This window comes from Leopardus geoffroyi, chromosome B4, assembly GCF_018350155.1.
Source record: "Leopardus geoffroyi isolate Oge1 chromosome B4, O.geoffroyi_Oge1_pat1.0, whole genome shotgun sequence".
Taxonomy (NCBI): Eukaryota; Metazoa; Chordata; class Mammalia; order Carnivora; family Felidae; genus Leopardus; species Leopardus geoffroyi.
Window position 1 is genome coordinate 59553842 of NC_059341.1, and position 19360 is coordinate 59573201.

A 19360-nucleotide genomic window follows, 5' to 3' on the forward strand; every position below is an offset into this window, starting at 1 on the left:
TAGGAGAGAAGGATTTTCATTCACCAGCAATGTCATCACCAGACCTTTGCCCTGGACTTCACCCTGCAGAATCCCTGTCAGGTCTTTTTCCTGCCTACTAGATCCAAAATAAAGCTTTGCAGCCAAAATATTCAGTGACAGATGGCTCATTTCATTGCTGTAATGTTACCCTTTGGGTCTCTGAGGGAATGGTTCCAGGAATAGAAAGCAGGGCAAACATAGGAGTGGATTTATAACAAAATCTAACACAATCAGGGTTTCTCCAGTCACTGATGGAGAAATTCTTCTTATTCAACAACATGAGTGGCCCCTCTTCTATGTATGGTAATTAGTGCATAGACGGAGGAATGGGTCCAATCCTTCCTCTGACCCTGACAAGTTCAATGATTTTGAGCCTGCTCCTTAATTTCCTCATAAGTAAAATGAGCATCATAATAGCAGTTAGCAAAGGCAACAAAAGCAAGAACAAACATGCGGAACTACATCAAACTAAAAAGCTTCCACACAACGAAGAAAACTATCAACAAAATGAAAAGGCAACCCATTGAGTGACAAAATATTTGCAAATCATGTGTCCAGTAAGGAGTTAATATTGAAAATATATAAAGAACTCATACAACTCAACAGAAATAAAAAATCTTAGCCTTAGCTGAGAACTCAATAAATGGTACTTAACATTTTCTTCCCCATCTTTGATTAATTTGTTTTTGTATTAAAGAACAATGCATAACAACATAAAACAAGAGGCACAACATAGGAAACCTATTAATGGAAATGACAGTTTATTAATATTCTTATTTCAGAATGGACTTAAGACTAAATAAGACTAAAGTTAGCATTCTACCGTGTTATTATAAAATGGGGGTAGAGGGGTTGTTCCCACTGAAAACGGCCTTAAGAGAATTAGTTATTCTTTCCACTGCTGAGATCTCTAAGGCTATGGAAGATTGTGACTTATTTCTAGTCATGTCTAAGAAGCGGTCTTGGTAAAATTTCTTACAGTGCTCATTAGAATTGGTTCTAAATTTCATTTTTTAGTTGCTTCCTTTTTTGTGAAAAGGGATGTACTTTTTCCATCACATGCATTTATAAAGTTAGAATTCATGAAGATTCTGGGTCTTTTTTGGTTTTTGTTTTTTTTTCCCCTAACTTGGCATATCCCCATATTTTCCCTAAGTTCTGTATTTATATTGCTATTTTCCAGGTTGTCCTGGTATCATTGCTTCACCATTTGGCACCGGGGTCAACATAACATAGTTTTACCATCATTATCTAAACGGCACCACGCCATCTGAATGTATTTCACAACTGCCATCCTCTGTTCCATGCCTATGGGTCTGCTTTCACATCCTGTTACCCCTCCATCTGCTCCTAAAGAATGCCATGAGGGAGTGATGGTGCTTCACAAAGAGTTTTAAGATCTTGACCTTCATTTGAGTTTAGTCACTGCGTATCACTGGATTCCTAACTTCCTTGCTTCAAGATTCTTTCCAAACTGAAAGTGACACCAAGTGAATCAGATTCATGTTTTCAAAAGCTCACAAGCTTTCTCTCTAATTATGATTGATTTGGGCCTAATGCCATTTATAGTTAATCATAAAGTACCAGAATCTTTACATATTTTACTTTTATTATTATGATATCTTCATGTGTTAATAAGTGCTATTATCCCCATTTTATAGATGTGGAAACCAAGAATTGGGGAATTTAAGTAACTTCCCCAAGAATCTACAGTAAGTGGCTGCCTTTCCCACTAAGCCAAGATGTCTAAAAGAGTCCTTTGAAGGGCATAACAATTGTTCTCAACTGTTACTATGTATGAAAGTTATCTGACATGTTTATTAAAAGTGTATCCCATAGTTCATCCCCTAAATTCCAGGCTCCATCCTCCAGATTCCAATTCAGTGGGTGGATCCAGGCTCTGCCTTTCTACAAACTCTCTGGGAGGTTCTGATATAGGCCATCTGTGCAGCACACCCAGCTCAGGAGAGACACAGCCTGACTCTGCATTCCCAGCTATGTACCAGCCCCTAATGAAGCATCACCACATTTCCTGCTTTTCTTCTCCTGAAAGCCATAAAATAACTGAGTGCTGAGATCTACTTTTATAACAAAACTGAAGCTGAACGGGGTTTTCCAGAATTCAAGTTTTGTTGGGAGGCAGAATTGTAGCCTGGGGATCAATAAAACTGGCTTCTTTGTCTCTTTCCTTTACTGACTTCTTGCATGTCACTTGATAAAATAACCTCATTGTGTCTCCATCTTCTCTTCTGTAAATGAAATGTGAAAATTCATGTCCAGTACTCACCTAAAAGACCACTAAAGAGGAAAACTGACTGCTGGAGAAGCATGAAAAGCTCCTGGTAAAGAGCATGATCTGAGTCCTCAAGATTCAGTTATTCTCTTATCCAAGAGGGGTGTGCTGATTTTATCATGACTGACACTTATTTCACAGAACATGAGGGATAAAACATTTTGTTGGCATTTGTGAGACTGGGGTGTAGTACTATGCAATCAGCAGATTTTGAGTTCTTGGAAAAGTTGTTTTAAGTCTATGTACCTCATTTTTTTCATGTATGAAACAGGAAGACATAATAATATCAACTTCATGGGGTGTTGAGTTCTGTCACTTCTTGATTTGCGTAAATGAGCTTTGATGAATTACTCAGCCTAAATATTTTCATCCTCAATAGTCTAGCTTCAAGCTATTGAAAACATCAGTATATTCACTCTTATGTCCCTGCTCTATGCTTTGAGATACTAGGTTTTACAGAAAACAAATATGACACTGTCCCTGCTCTTAGGAAAATTACTCTCAAGTAGATGAGACAATCTATTGTGGTACCTAAAACAAATGATTTGACAGGATTTTCACAATGGGGAGAAAGGGAGGAAAGCTAGATACAGAAAAGTATACAGAATATGATGTTAGGTTGTTTTTTTTTTTAAGTTTCTTTATTTTAGAGAAAGAGAGAGAGAGAGACAGAGTGAAAGTAGGGGGACAGGGAGACACAGAATCTGAAGCAGGCTCCACGCTCTGAACTGTCAACACAGAGCCCATCGCCAGGCTAGAACCCACAAACTGAGAGATCACGACCGGAGCGGAAGTCAGACGTTTAACTGACTAAGCCACCCAGACACCCTTGACCTTAGTTTTTAAAAACAAATTTAAAACAATTACCAATTTCTCCATAGCTTTGTATATATCCGTTATACATACATATATAAAATATATGTATATATATTTACATAATACATAATTTACTAAATATACATAAACATATATATCATTAATGTAAGTAAGATATTTTGGAGAGAGAATAAAGAAAATAAAGGAATAAAGAAAAGGAAGGAAACATAAAAGAAACATAAGTAAGTAATAAACAGTTTTAAAAATACATAGATCTCCGTGATAAAAAGAGCATGTATGGGGGCGCCTGGGTGGCGCAGTCGGTTGGGCGTCCGACTTCAGCCAGGTCACGATCTCGCGGTCCGTGAGTTCGAGCCCCGCGTCAGGCTCTGGGCTGATGGCTCAGAGCCTGGAGCCTGTTTCCGATTCTGTGTCTCCCTCTCTCTCTGCCCCTCCCCCGTTCATGCTCTGTCTCTCTCTGTCCCAAAAATAAATAAACATTGAAAAAAAAAATTAAAAAAAAAAAAAGAGCATGTATGATATGATCCCATCTAAGTAAATTTGCATCTGTGTGTGTGTATATATATGAGACTCATGAAAACATAGACAAAACACTAACAGTGGCTATTTCAAGGTAGTGAGATTTAAGTGATCTTAACTCTTTTTCTATATCTATATATGTATATATATTTGTATTTTAATATATATTAATTACTATATAAATATATTAAATATACTTATATTTTAATATATATTAATTACTATATAAATATATTAAATATGCTTTTTAAAATATATATCAAAATATATTAATATGTCAATATATTTAATATAAATATTTTATATTATTTTATATATATTTTATATTATATATATTTGTATATTTTTCTATTTTTTATAATGACATGTTATTTATAATAAGTGAAAGCATGTTAGAGACAAGAGACTGTCAAAGTATTTATTATTTTACATGATGGATTGTTTTACTTTGTCTTTTCAAATGGTCTCTAAAATGTATGAAATACTTTGAAATGAGAAAAATGATATTCTTTAAAGAGGTATTCTCAGTAGTAATAAAATGCTGTGGAAAAAGGATACTCTCAAGAGAAGAAGGCCAAGGCTGCTTTAGTATCCAAATAAGCCAAAGTGCTAGTTTTGCCAGAAGAAATTCAAGTCACTGAACTTGTCTTTTTCTTCTTTTTTTCCTTCATAAGTGTTTTGAATTAAGTAAACTTAGATTTGTTCAAAGAATCTATTTTTAAAAATTTTACAGGGGCGCCTGGGTGGCGCAGTCGGTTAAGCGTCCGACTTCAGCCAGGTCACGATCTCGCGGTCCGTGAGTTCGAGCCCCGCGTCAGGCTCTGGGCTGATGGCTCGGAGCCTGGAGCCTGTTTCCGATTCTGTGTCTCCCTCTCTCTCTGCACCTCCCCCATTCATGCTCTGTCTCTCTCTGTCCCAAAAATGAATAAACGTTGAAAAAAAAATTAAAAAAAAAATTTTACAGTATGGTTTTACTTATGTTTTTCCAACTTATTATCATTTTCTACAACTCAACATGTCCCAAGCTGAACTTATTACTTCCTTTCTGCCTCAAGTTACTTCTGTTCCTGTTTCCTTTTTTAAGAGGTATGTCACCACGTTTATCCAAGTCACCTAAACCGGATATCTGGGAGTCACCTTGGATTTCTCCCTCTGCATCCAATGAGTCAAGCATTTTTATAGATGCTACATACATCAGATCTCTCCTTATCACATCTCTTCTCCATAGCTGCTGTCCTCATTGTTCCTACCCAGATTGCAGCAATTATCTCTAAATTAGTCTCCTTATCTCCACTTTGAAAATTTGATCAAGCAAAAGAATGTCAAAACTTACGTGCTATGCAAACGGATGTGAATTGTTTGCCTATTTTCATCTCCTTCAATGAAACACTCTCTCCCCAAAACATGCTGTCTTGGGGACTGTCAGTCACAATATTCTCACTCCCCATGATATTACAAGCCAGGCAGTGGCAGCTTCATCCCCCATGGCTCAATGACTAGCTCGAGGATGACCTTATGATAAGTAGGGTCAGACATTCTGTCCCAGGACTTTTCTACTACAGATAGAAGAAAAACTCTCTCTTGCTTTTGGCAAACCACAGATTGATTAATTGCTGTAAGACTTATTTCTTCGAAGCTTTCTAGGAGAACATGTTCGAATAGTGTAAAGACACGGAGAAAACCAATTCTTTTACTTATCCTATAAGTAGGCAAAGATTTTCATCTGGTTTTAGAACCAATTCCAATGTTAATAAGGTAACCAGGTTAGTGGTGATTTAAGATTTCTCCTTTATTATCAGTGTGATGGTTCCAAAAATTAATTAATTCCAATTTCTAATTTCAACCAGACTATAAATGCCATTATTTTTTAATCATCCCACATTATAGGATTGCCATAGCAATTTTCTATTTTTTGTTCTAACTTTTATTGATTAAAAACATGCATAAAAATACACAAAGTGTATAGTTTAATAAATCTTCACAATTGAATACAATTTTGCTACTGCATATATATTTTATGCACATAAAAATTTTTTAGGATGTTTAAGGTCAGGACCATGTTTTCATTTTTCTCAACATCTGGTTCAATCCCAGGCCTAATAATAATGCCCACTATTGATGTGACTGTAGTTTACCTACCAGACATTTTACACCCAGAAGTTATCAGGTAAAAGGGTAGAAAGGCTACTCCAGCACATTCATCTGACAAAATTCTGTCAACAGCTAACAATTATCAGGTGCTTATAGGTACTATTGCCATAGTTTTACAGATTAGCAAACTGTGCTAGATGGAGATTTAAAAAGTGACTGAGATCAAATAGCCAGTAAGTTGAAGAGCAAGACCCCAAGAAAAAAAAAATTCCCATGATATAAATTAAGCCCCCGGGGTGCCTATGTGGGTCAGTAGGTTAAGTGTCCAACTTTGGCTCAGGTCATGATCTCACAGTTCATGGGTTTGGGCCGTGCATTGGGCTCTGTGCTGACAGCTCAGAGCCTGGAGTCTGTTCTGTGCATCTCTCTCTTGTTCTGCTCCTCCTCCACTAATGCTCTCTCTCTTTATCTCTCAAAAATAAAATACTTAAAAATTTTTTTAAAAAAATTTAAGACACTGAGGTCTTCCACTATGGTAATTACCTTTTTCACTGAGATGAAAAAAAACTTAGCAATTTTTCTAAAGACCAAGAGACAGAGTACCATTTTCTTTAGTAAACATTAGCAATGATTCAGCCTTGGAGGAGGGAGGCAGTTGAGTGAACTCTAATGGCATTTAAAATTCTGCAAAAAAGGCAAGCAAGAACACATGTAAAAATTAGACTTACTTTTTTTATTATAGGCATCTTGCATTTCTTCCTGGATTCAGATCACCTCTGAAGCACTGACTTCTTTTCCAGACTGTTGCTTTTTTGGAATCGGTGGAATCCTTAATTTGGGTTCTCTTCCTAATGGATGGGATGATGCTTCTGAGTGGCCAGGCTATCTCTGATCTCTTGAAATGCCTGTAATTTTATTGTAAGAAGATAAATGAGAAAGTCAGATTGTCTTTGAGGCCATTGAGAAAATCCCAACCAACCAACCAAACAAACAAAAACAAAACTCACAAAATCATTTACCCAAATTGCTTAAGGTGAGGAAATTCTTAAGATTCCTTAAGATATGTCAGAAAAAGAGAGAGTGGTCCAAGATGGTAGCATAAAAAGACCCTGAACCTACCTCATCCAATAGACACACCAAATCTACAACTACATGTAGAATAATTCCCTCTGAAAAAAAACTCTGAAAACTAGCTGAACAGCTTCCTCCACAACAACAGATAAAAGGGCTAGGAGAAGGGTAAGGAGGAAGAGGGATAGGAAAGGAAGAGAGAAAATCTTACCAAACCTACATACGGCAGCACAAACTAGGGAAGGATCTCATAGACCAGAACCTCTCCTTGAAAAGTGAAGCATTTGTGCTCACCCCATATTGGGCATCCTAACCCTTGGGACCTGCACCAGAGAGGAGGTACAAGGAATGTTTGGCTTTTGAAATCAATGAGGTTTACATTCAGGGGATGCGGGGGACTGTGGGAATCTGAGATACTCCTTTTGAGGACCTCCTAGGCAGCCTCACTCATTCCAAGAAGCAGGGAAAACACAGCAGTTTGAGAGGTGACTGAATTATCTGTGAAGGTGATTCAGTTGCTAATTTTAAAGCATCTGTCAGACATATATTAATTGATGAGGGAGCATAAGGCAAGCTGAGGGCAAAGTACAAACTAACAACACCCCCCCCCCCACCCAGGTGTGATACGTGTGATATTTCTTAGGTACTCCCGGCTGCCTAAAAACAAAGAAAAGGACAGAAAAAAAATGGTTAAACTGATAGAGTATCCATCAGTTTACAAATATCTTAGTAAATTACAAAAAGGCAATCTTATCAATAGCCTAATCTCCAGGAACTCCCTACTATCTTAATGACAATGCTTTGCTAGAAGGAAAAAATAACCTTAGCTTAACAATAGTGAGGACTCCAGTAATCTGTGTCATTAGTATATGGAAATCCCTTTAAGAAAACTCCTTTTGACTTTATCTCCTCCAACTCCACAGTATATAAGCAGTCACTCTTCACAACCCCAATGCAGCTCTTTCTGCCCACAAGTCCTGTTCCTGTGCTTTAATAAAATCACTTCTTTTGCACCAAAGATTTCCTTAAGAATTCTTTCTTGGGGCACCTGGGTGGCTCAGCCTGTTAAGTGTCCGACTTTGGCTCAGGTCATGATCTCATGGTTCATGGGTTGGAGCTCTGTGCTGACAGCTCAGAGCCTGGAGTCTGTTTCCGATTCTGTGTCTCTGCCCCTCCCCTGTTCATGCTCTGTCTCTAAAAAATAAATAAATGTTAAAAACAATTTTAAGAATTCTTTTTTCTCTGTCATCTCCAAAGAACCCCCACCACCACTTCAAGACTCCATCATTAATTAGTGAAGGCACTAGAGACTGACATTTTTTGCACTCTCTCTGCCTTGCTAACACAGGCAGACACACATGGACACAACCTTGAAGTCTTGCCCCTAGAGCTCATCCTGGTCCTCACTAAAGCCATAGGCATACTCTGCCCCTAGCACTCTTATCGGGCATCACTAAAACTGCAAGCATGCCCTGCCCCCAACACTCTTTCCTGAACTCGATAAAGCCACAGGCAACCACAGCCCCACTAAAGCTGGTGGGGAGATCAATCCACACAGGAGAGGTGTTTTGATTGTCTGGTTCTGGTGGCCAAAGGAGCTTGTGCTTCTTGACCTAAAGGGATTGTAACAATTAGAAAGACATTTATGGGCAAGATACCACACCTAGGATGCTACACAGGCAGCACACTGAAACAATATCCCCAGTCTACATGAAAAAGGCCCACTTAATTGTCCTGGAGCTTCAACCTGACTGATAAGATTCAGGTTTTCCACATATCTAAAGACTACAGAATTGCTCTGAGGGAATGTAGGCAAGGACATACCATCTGTGCACCCTCCCTTGGCCTCACCACAGCTCACTGGTACCCCCCATAAAGCAGCTTAAACACTTGTCTGAAGCCCTGATTCTTGCAAATGTTATTCAGGGGACACTATAATAGTCAGTTAAAGGATAAACAAAATTAAAAAAATGTAAAATATGATACCAAGAACAAAAAATATGCAGGGATGAGTAGTAAAAAAGAGTAGAATTTTTTGGAATCATTCATATTTAAGTTGTTACCGACTTAAAGGAGACTATTGTATATGAACCTCATGATAACCACAAAGCAAAACATACAGTAGATACACAAAATATAATAAGAAAGGAATCTAAATGTAACAGTAAAGAAATTCACAAAACCACAAGAGAAGTGAGCAAGAGAAGAAGAAAGGAGCAGAGAGGAACTACAAAACCACCAGAAAACAATGAACAAAATGTCAACAAGTACATACCTATCAATAATTACTTTAAATGTAAAGGGACTAAATTTTCTAATCAAAGATATAGAGTAGTTGAATGGATTAAAAAAAACAAGCAAACAAACAAGACTCATTATGTGTCCACAATAGACTCACATCACATCTAAAAATATATATACACTGAAAATTAAGAGATGGAAGGTTTTCCACACAAAAGGAAATTTTTAAAAAGCTGAAAGTTATACTTATATCAAGCAAAATACTTTAAAACAAAGACTAATAAAAGACAAAGTAGAGCATTACTTAATGATAAAAGGGTAAATCCAAAAAAAGAATACAATATTTGTAAATATTTACATTCCCAACCTAGGAGTACCTAAATATATAAAGCAAATATTAACAGATGTAAGGGGGGAAATTGGCAACAATACAATAATAGTAGGGGACTTTAACACCCCCACTTACATGGATGGATAAATCCATATGGATATAGTAATTAATAAGGAAATATCAACCTTAAAACACATTAGATCAGATGGACTTAATAAATATATACAGATAATTCCATCCAAAAGCAGCAAAATACACATTCTTCTCAAGTGTATATGGAACATTCTCCAGGATATATCACATGTTAGCCCACAAAACAAATCTCAATAAATTTAAGGAGACTGAAATCATATGAAGTATCTTTTTTGATCACATGATATAAAACTAGAAATCAATTACAATAAGAAAACTAAAAAAATCACAAATACATGAAGATTACACAACATAGTACTGAACAACCAATGGGTCAATGAAGAAATCAAAAGGAAAATTAAAAAATACCTCAAGACAAAAGAAAATGGAAATACAACAACACAAAATCTATGGATGCAGCAAAAACAGTTCTTTTCTTTAAAATTTTTTTTAATATTTATTTTTGAGAGAGAGAGACACAGTATGAGCAAGGGAGGGCAGAGAGAGAGGGAGACACAGAATACAAAGCAGGCTCCAGGCTCTGAGCTGTTAGCACAGAGCACAAAATGGGGCTCAAACTCACAAACCATGAGATCATGACCTGAGCCAAAGTGGGACTCTTGACTGACTGAACCACCCAGGCACCCTGCAGCAGAACCAGTTCTAAGAGGGAAATTCAGAGCAAGAAATAAAAAAAAAAAAAAAGCTCAAGAAGTAAGAAATAAGCTCAAGAACTAAGAAAAAACTCAAATGAACAATCTAACTGTATACCTAAAGGAGTTAAAAAAGGAAGAACAAATAAATCCCAAAGGTAGTAGAAGAAAAGAAATAATAAAGATTTGAGTGGAAATAAATGAAATAGAGATTTAAAAACAATAGAAAAGATCAATAAAACTAAGAGCTACTTCTTCGAAAGGATGAAAAAAACTGACAAACCCTTAGGTAGACTCACCAAGGGGAAGAGAGGTGCCAAACAAGTAAACTTAGAAATGAAAGAGAAGTTACAAAGATACCACAGAAATATAAAAAAAATCATAAGAGACTTACTGTGAATAATTATATGCCAACAATTGTACAATACAGAAAAATGAATAAATTCCTAGAAATTATGATTCTTCAAAAAATTAATAAATTCCTAGAAATATACAATCTTTATGGTTCTTTATGAATCATGAAGAAATACAAAGTCTGAATAGACTGATGACTAGTAAGGCAATTGAATCAATAATAAAAAATCTCCCAAAAAACAAAAGTCCAGGACCAGACAGCTTAATTGGTGAATTCCAGAAAACTTCCAAAGAAGATTTAATACCGATCCTTCTCAAACTCTTCCAAAAAATTGAAAAGGAGGAAATTCATCCAAATTCGTTTTATGCGGCCAGCATTACCCTGATACCAAAACCAGACAAGAAAACTACAAGAAAAGAAAAAAGAAAAAAAGAAGAAGAAAGAAAGAAAGAAAGAAAGAAAGAAAGAAAGAAAGCAAGCAAGCAAGCAAGCAAGCAAGCTACAGGCCAATATCCCTGATGAACATAGATGCAAAAATCCTCAACAAAATATTAGCAAACTGAATTCAACAATGCATTAAAAGGATCATACATCATAAGCAAGGAGGTTTTATTCCACAATGAAAGGATGATTCAACACCTACAAACCAATCATGATACAGCATATTAACAAAACGAAGGATAAAAAACATATCATCATCTCAATAGATACAGAAAAAGCATATGGCAAAATTCAACACCTATTTATGATTAAAAAGTTCCAACAAAGTGAGGATAGAGGGAATATACCTGAACATAATAAAGGTGATATAGGACAACTCACAGCAAACATCATACTCAACAGTGGAAAGCTGAAAGCTTTTCCTCTAAAATCAGAAACAAGACAATGCCCACTCTCATTCAACATTTCATTCAACATTGTATTAGAAGCCCTAGCCATGACAATTAAGTAAGAAAAAAAAAAGCATTCAAATAGGGGGTGCCTGGGTGATTCAGTAGGTTAAGCGTCCGACTTTGGCTCAGGTCATAATCTTGTGCTTCATGAGTCTGAGCCCCATGTCAGGCTCTCTGCTGACAGCTCACAGCCTAGAGCCTCTTTCGGATTCTTCGTCTCCCTCTCGGTCTGCAACCCACCCCCACTCCCCTGCTCACACTCTGTCTCTCTTTCAAAAATAAATAACTATTTTTTTAAAAAAGCAAACAAATAGGAAAGAAAGAAGTAAAACTGCCACTATTTGGAGATGACTTCATTCTATATGTAGAAAACCCTAAAGATTCCACCAAATAACTCTTAGAACTAATAAATAAATTCAGTAAGGTTGCAGGATACAACATCAATATATTAAAATTGGTTGTGTTTCTATACAGTAATAACAGAAATTTACCAGAAAGAGAAATTTAAAAAACCATTCCATTTACAATGGCATCAAAAAGAATAAAGTACCTAGGAATCAATTTAACCAAGGAAATGAAATGCCTGTACACTGAAAACTATAAGACATTAATAAAAGAAATTGAAGATACGAATAAGTGGAAAGATATTACATGCTCATAAATTGGAAGAATCAATATTGTTAAAATATCTGTATTATGAAAGCAATGTACAAATTCAATGTAATTTTTATCAAAATTCCAATGACATTTTTCACAGAACTAGAACAAATAATTCTAAAATATGTATGGAACCAAAAAACACTCAAAAGAGCCAAAGAAATCTTGAGAAAGAAGAACAAAGCTGGAAGTATCCTGCTTCCTGATTTCAAACTATATTACAAAGCTACAGTAATTAAAACAGTTTGGTATTGGCATAAAACAGATGCATAGATCAATGGAACAGAATAGAGAGTTCAAAAGTAAACCCACACATAAATGGTCAATTAATCTATGACAAAGGAGGCAAAAATATACAATGGGAAAGGACAGTCTCTTCAACAAAAGTTGTTGGGAAAACTGGACATGCAGAATAATGAAACTGAACTGCTATATTACACCACACACAAAATAAATGCAAAATGGATTAAAGACTTAAATGTAAAACCTGGAATAATAAAAAAGAAAACGTAATCAGAACACTATTTGACATTATTCTTAGCAATATTTTTTTGATCTGGCTTCTCAGACAAGGAGAACAAAAGCAAAAAACCCAAATGAGACTACATTAAACTAAAATGCTTCTACACAGCGAAGGAAACCATCAATAAAATAAAAAGGCAACGTTCTGAATGGGGGAAGATATTTGCAAATCATATATCAGATAAAGGGTAATATCCAAAATACACAAAGAGCTCAATAACAACAACAACAAAATGTTGATTGAAAAATAGGCAAATAATTTGAATAAACATTTTTCCAAAGAAGATATACACAGATGGGCAATAGGCACATAAAAGATGTTCAACATCACTAATCATCAGAGCAATGAAAATCAAAATCACAATGATATATCACTTCAAACCTCTTAGAATAGTTATTATCGAAAACACAAGAAATAACAAGTGTCAGCGAGGATGTGGAGAAAAGAAATCCCTTGTCCACTGTTGATGGAAATGTAAACTGGTGCCATCACTATGGAAAACAGGATGGAGGTTCCTCAAAAAATTAAAAATAGAACTATTATATGATCCAGCAATACCACTTCTGGGTATTTATCCAAAGAAAATAAAAACATTAACTTGAGAAGACGTATGTACCCTTATGTCTATTTCAGCATTATTTAGAATAGCCACGATATAGTTATAGTATAAGTGGCCACTGATGGATGAATGAATTAAAAAGTTGTGATATATACACATCAGAATACTACTCAGCATAAAAAAGAAGAAAATCTCACAATTTGCACAATATGGATGGACCTTTAGAGTATTATGCAAAGTGAATTAAGTCAGGCAGAGATAGACAAATACCATATGATTTCATTTATATGTGGAGTCCAAACAAAACAAAACTCATAGATGTGGAGAACAGATTGGTAATTATCAAAGGGGAAAGGGTTTGCAGAGTGAGTGAAAAGGTCGAAAGGTCAATTGTATGGTGATAGATAGCAATTAGACTTATTGTGGTGATCACTTTGTAGTATATGCAAACATCAAATAATTATGTTGTACACCTGAAACTAACATGAAGTTATAAACCAATTTACCTCAATTTAAAAAAGGTATGTTAAAAATAATCCAAGACTCTTTACTTTGACACATAGCTTGAAAAGCTACAGATATTGCTGAAACATTTCTAGGTGATACATTTATGTTCTGATTCTGATTTTATTATAAATATTTCTGCTAAAAAATAAAAAGCAAACAGTTGGTATTAGTGATTTGGTAGCTGCCTTTTTTTGGTTATGTTTTTATGTAATATATCTAAGAGGCAAAAAGAAAATTTGTTGAGACAAATATATATACTAATTTGATGTCCTTACCATGAAATGCTAAAAAGAATACAGTGGAATCAATACATGTTGATTCTGGACTAGAAGAGACCACAACAGGAAGATTGTGTACATTATGGATCTGTAGTCACAGGAGATAAGATTAGAAGCATAAGTTCGAAGTTCCCTTATAATTAAAGTTAATGCATCATTGTAACTTTAAAAGCAAAAGTAAATCTAAGCAATTTAACGGACTTCAAGCTGTATTACAAACCTGTAATCATCAAGACAGTATGGTACTGGCACAAGAACAGATACTCAGATCAATGGAACAGAATAGAGAACGCAGAAACGGACCCACAAACATACGGCCAACTAATCTTTGACAAAGCAGGAAAGAATATCCAATGGAATAAAGACAGTCTCTTCAGCAAGTGGTGCTGGCAAAACTGGACAGTGACATGCAGAAGAATGAACCTGAACCACTTTCTTACACCATACACAAAAATAAACTCAAAATGGATGAAATACCTAAATGTAAGAGGGAGCCATCAAAATCCTCAAGGAGAAAGCAGGCAAAAACCTCTTTGACCTTGGTCACAGCAACATCTTACTCAACACACCTCTGGAGACAAGGGAAACAAAAGCAAAAATGAACTATTGGGACCCCATCAAAATAAAAAGCCTCTACACAGCAAAGGAAATGATCATCAAAACTAAAAGGCAACTGACAGAATGGGAGAAGATATTTGCAAATGACATATCAGATAAAGGGTTAGTATCCAAAATCTATAAAGAACTGATCAAACTCAACACCAAAAAAAAATCCAGTGAAGAAATGGGCAAAAGACATAAATAGACACTTCTCCAAAGAAGACATCCAGATGGCCAACTGATACATGAAAAAAATGCTCAACATCACTCATCATCAGGGAAATACAAATCAAAACCACAATAAGATACCACCTGACACCTGTCAGAATGGCTAACATTAATAACTCAGGCAACAACAGATGTTGGCGAGGATGTGGAGAAAGAGGATGTCTTTTGCATTGCTGGTGGGAATGCAAACTGGGGCAGCCACTCTGGAAAACAGTATGGAGGTTCCTCAAAAAATTCAAAATAGAACTACCCTATGACCCAGCAATTGCACTACTAGGTATTTATCCAAGGGATACAGTTACACTGTTTCAAAGGGGCACATGCACCCCGATATTTATAGCAGCACGATCAACAATAGCTAAAGTATGGAAAGAGCCCAAATGTCCATCGATGGATGAATGGATAAAGAAGATGTTGTATATATAATTATAATTATTAATATATCATTTTTAAAAGTGAGAATCATTTTTTCATTTTCATTTTTTTTTAAGTGAGAGTCATTTTTTCATGATTAAAAACTATTGCAGTTATAAAATACTATGATACACAATGCTTATTAGGGAGAAACATGGTCCTAACCTTTAAAATATCTCTGGCTCTTTCTTTCCCAAAACAACTATCTGAATAATGTCTTTCAAACCAGGTGGTAGCAACCACAGAAGTCATGCCAGTCTGCATTTGGTTTATTTACTAAATTGATGATCTGAAGAATTGTGAAAGGATGATGATTCCATTAAGCTGTCAGCCCAAACTACTGTGCATGCAGCACTGTAAATTACCCATTTCTTCATTGTGCTCCTCTTATTTTCAAATATTAGACTGGGGTACAGTTAGGCTCAGGAGGGCCCCAGAAGAATATTCTCTGGCCTTGCCTCTCCTGCTTCCCTGCATCCTGCAACTTCTCAATGACATAATACTTCAAATCTCATCTTACAGGAGTCACAAGGTCATGTTCTATGAAGTTCCAAACAATAGCTGCCTTTTAATATGTTGTTTTTCATGATTCATAGCAACTTTAATATTATCATAAATATGCACCAACATTATTTCTTTCTAAACCAGAAAACCAGGAAAATACCCTCGTCATGACTACAAAAAAAAGGTAATGTTTGGCTAGGCAGAGTGAGCTGTCCTATCAGTACAATACTCAGCCGTTAAACAAAGTAGCAGGTGGATAATGACTGAGTTAATAGCTATACAATGGTTCATATTAAAGAAATAATATCAGCTGCTGAACATTCACTATGTTCCATTTACAGTGCTTACCTCATATCTTACAACCTCTGAGTTAGGTGAATTGTTTTCCCAATTTTACAGATGAGGAAACAACAGTTTACAGAAGCTGTGACACTGCTAGCAGCAGAACCAGGATTCCAATCCTGCTTCAAATTTTGACTCTAGAGTTTAATTTTAGACTTCACACAGGAAGCTGTGCGTCCAAACACACAGAGAAACCAAGCTTGGTCCACCATGAAGCTATGACATAAAGAAGAAAATATTGTTTTTTCTGAAAGTTTGATATGTCTATAAGGGTGTTACATAGGCAATTTACCTAACTTCCATTATGAAATGAAAGAAAAACTAAAGAGCATGGAAAGCTGGTACTCTTTCAGGAATAATGATAATGAGGTAACACCCATAGAGCCCCCCACTAAAGGCCCTGCCTTTTTTTTTAAGTTTCCTATCTGTGGCCCTACAGGCATGAAATTGAAAGGAGCAGACATCCCCATGGCAAAGAAACCCAAATTTCCTATCTGAATTCTCTATAATGTCTCCATTTTCAAGCTTATTTTTATTTTATTCTTTATTTGGTTCCGGTGCATTCTATATCAAGGAAATAGTTCCCAACCTTCCTTTCGAGGCTGTAAGTCTCATGGCCTTTATTCAATTTCTTCTCATCTATTCTACTATTTCCATGTTTATGCTTCATCTTACTCTTTCTACTTTCTTCTGTGGCTGTGAACATTATGAATACCCCTGCTGCTGTCCTGTGAATGTTATAAACCCTCTGCTTACATCATCTTTATTTTTCTCATTTCTGTATGGTATAGCTAAAATAACCCCCCATATTTACATAATAGATAACATCTATATAATCTCTTGTGTATATATTTGCTAAAGACATGCAAACATGTACTTGTTAATTCATAATTTATTTGCAATTGATATTACAATATTTATCCCAGAGTACATATTAATTATATAAATTCTTTGACATTTAATTACACATATAGCAATGATTTTTTTAAAGAATCATTAGAAAATGAACTATATTAAATAACAAATACATAAAAACTTCACATAATAGTGATAATTATGACTGGTAAATTATAACCTTGATAATGATAATAAAGATGGCAATGATGATGATAAATCTACAAACTAAGTATTACTACACTTGTATACACACAAAAAACCTATCTTCCTTAGGTGATGATAAAGAAACCTACAACAAATAAGCCTATGATGATGGTTGACTGTAGTCGTCCCACTAATATTGCTGTTTACACAATTCCTACTTAGTGATTTTTGAATTCAATGTATTTCCAAAGGCATTGCCAGATGCCAATGAATACATAAAGATGACAAAAGAGGAAAAATAGAACAAATGCCTTAAAACATTATCAAGTATCAAAAGCTTTCTATTAACAACTTCTGGAAAGCTGAAAAGTAATTCACATTGCACTCTGCATCATAGATAATCTAGGTTCACATTTACTTACATAACTGCTGTTGTCAGGAGGCTCTATTATTACCATTTATTATTTATGGAGTATCAACAGGATTTTAAGACATTGTCCATATATGTTGAGTCACACTCAGTCTACATAGGACAAATGAGATGAAGCATAAAAACCCGGGAGTAGGTGGGAGTATTAAGTTCTTGCTCTCTTTTTTTGTTTGTTTCTATGCTACTTTCCTGGATGACAGAGAACAAAAGCATTACTGTCCTTGATCAAAAAAGGAGAGTAGGAAAAAGAGGAAAACATAGCCTAAGTCAGGACATGTCAAAGAAATGGGAAAAATCGCTTTGATTCATCTATTATAATTCTAGCTTTAGAAAGAATAAAAAAAGAATATTGTTCTCTTGAGTCTCAGGAAGAAAAAAGAAGTCTAAGAAACAAGTGTGAAATCAAACTTAAGAAAAGAAAATGGGTAAGAAAAACTAAGATTTGCTTTGATGCTTATTCCATTGAGTTTTATTGGTGCTCTTTTTACTGTGAACTATGTAAGTGACATGTTAAAATACTTAATTCATATTCATTTGCCATTAATTTAGTTAAATGGCTCTGTTGGCCATTCTTACAATAAAGACAACTGATAATAATGACAGAATTGAGAAAGACATATTGTAGCCCATGCATCATTTTTTTTTTTTCAACGTTTATTTTTATTTTTGGGACAGAGAGAGACAGAGCATGAACGGGGGAGGGGCAGAGAGAGAGGGAGACACAGAATCGGAAACAGGCTCCAGGCTCTTAGCCATCAGCCCAGAGCCCGATGCGGGGCTCGAACTCACGGACCGCGAGATGGTGACCTGGCTGAAGTCGGACGCTTAACCGACCGCTCCACCCAGGCGCCCCGCATCATTTTTTAATACTAGAGGCAAAATAGAATCCAGGACTCTGGAGCTAAACTGTATGGGTTCACATCCTGGCTTTGTCATCTACTAGCTGTGTAACCTTAGATAACTTACCTAACCTCTCTCTGTCTCAATTTCCTCATCTTTAAATATGGACAATAATAGTATCTACCCCACAGTGTTGTTGTAAAAATTCAATTAGTTAATAAATGTAAACATTTAGAACAAGTGCCTTCCATATATTCATCACTATTTAAGTATTTGCTGTTATTTAAAAGTTATTTTTGAAAAAATATGTGACCAATTATGACATTCATTTCTGGTTTTATGAATTTAAAATATTATTTAATATTCATAAAACCAGAAATAGAAGAAAATTCTTAATGTGAGGTATCAGTTAAGAATGCTTCAGGTGGAAAGTAACAGAAAACTCCAGGAATGGTGGTTTAAGCTACAAAAACATTCTGTGTTTATTTTAAAAGAATTTCAGAAGCAGACCGTCTCGAATTGGGTCAGTGAGCCAAAAATATAACCCAGGACTCAGGCTCATTCCAGCTTTGTGTTCTGACCATGCTTAGCTGTCAGCTCTTCATTCTCATGCTGGTTGCGTATTATTAGAATGGCTGCCACAGCTCCACACATCAAGACTAGATGTAGGCAATGGAGAATTGCCAACAAGTTCTGCACTCACATATGAACGGGTATCTATCCCTTAAGAGGATTCAAGTTATTCGTCTTTTAAGACAAACTAGTAGACTTTCCCTAACAGAAGTAAGTAACAGGCTCTCCAACATCAACGAGAGGCCACAGAATGTCTTTAGAGTCAGTCCACTAGCAAGGTCTGTTACTTTGATAATCTATCAGAGGGCTGGCTGCCTGGGTGGCTCAGTCAGTTGAGCATCTGACTCTTGGTTTCCTCACAGGTCATGGTATCACGGTGGTGGGATCAATCCCCACCATCGTGTCGAACTCCTCACTGAGCGTGGAG

General features: G+C 35.8%; 1 protein-coding gene across 12 annotated transcripts in view; it reads right to left on the reverse strand.

Moving 5' to 3' along the window:
• Positions 1-19360, reverse strand: part of LMNTD1 (lamin tail domain containing 1) — a 523246-nt gene that overhangs the window by 395476 nt on the left and 108410 nt on the right. For all 12 annotated transcript variants that reach the window (XR_006709236.1, XR_006709238.1, XR_006709237.1 and 9 more), the window contains one exon: positions 6490-6666. Coding sequence is in view for 7 of the 12 variants with exons in the window: in XM_045465471.1 (XP_045321427.1) it covers positions 6490-6507 (18 nt within the window). In the remaining 5 variants the exon portion in view is untranslated. The remainder of the gene's footprint in view (positions 1-6489; positions 6667-19360) is intronic.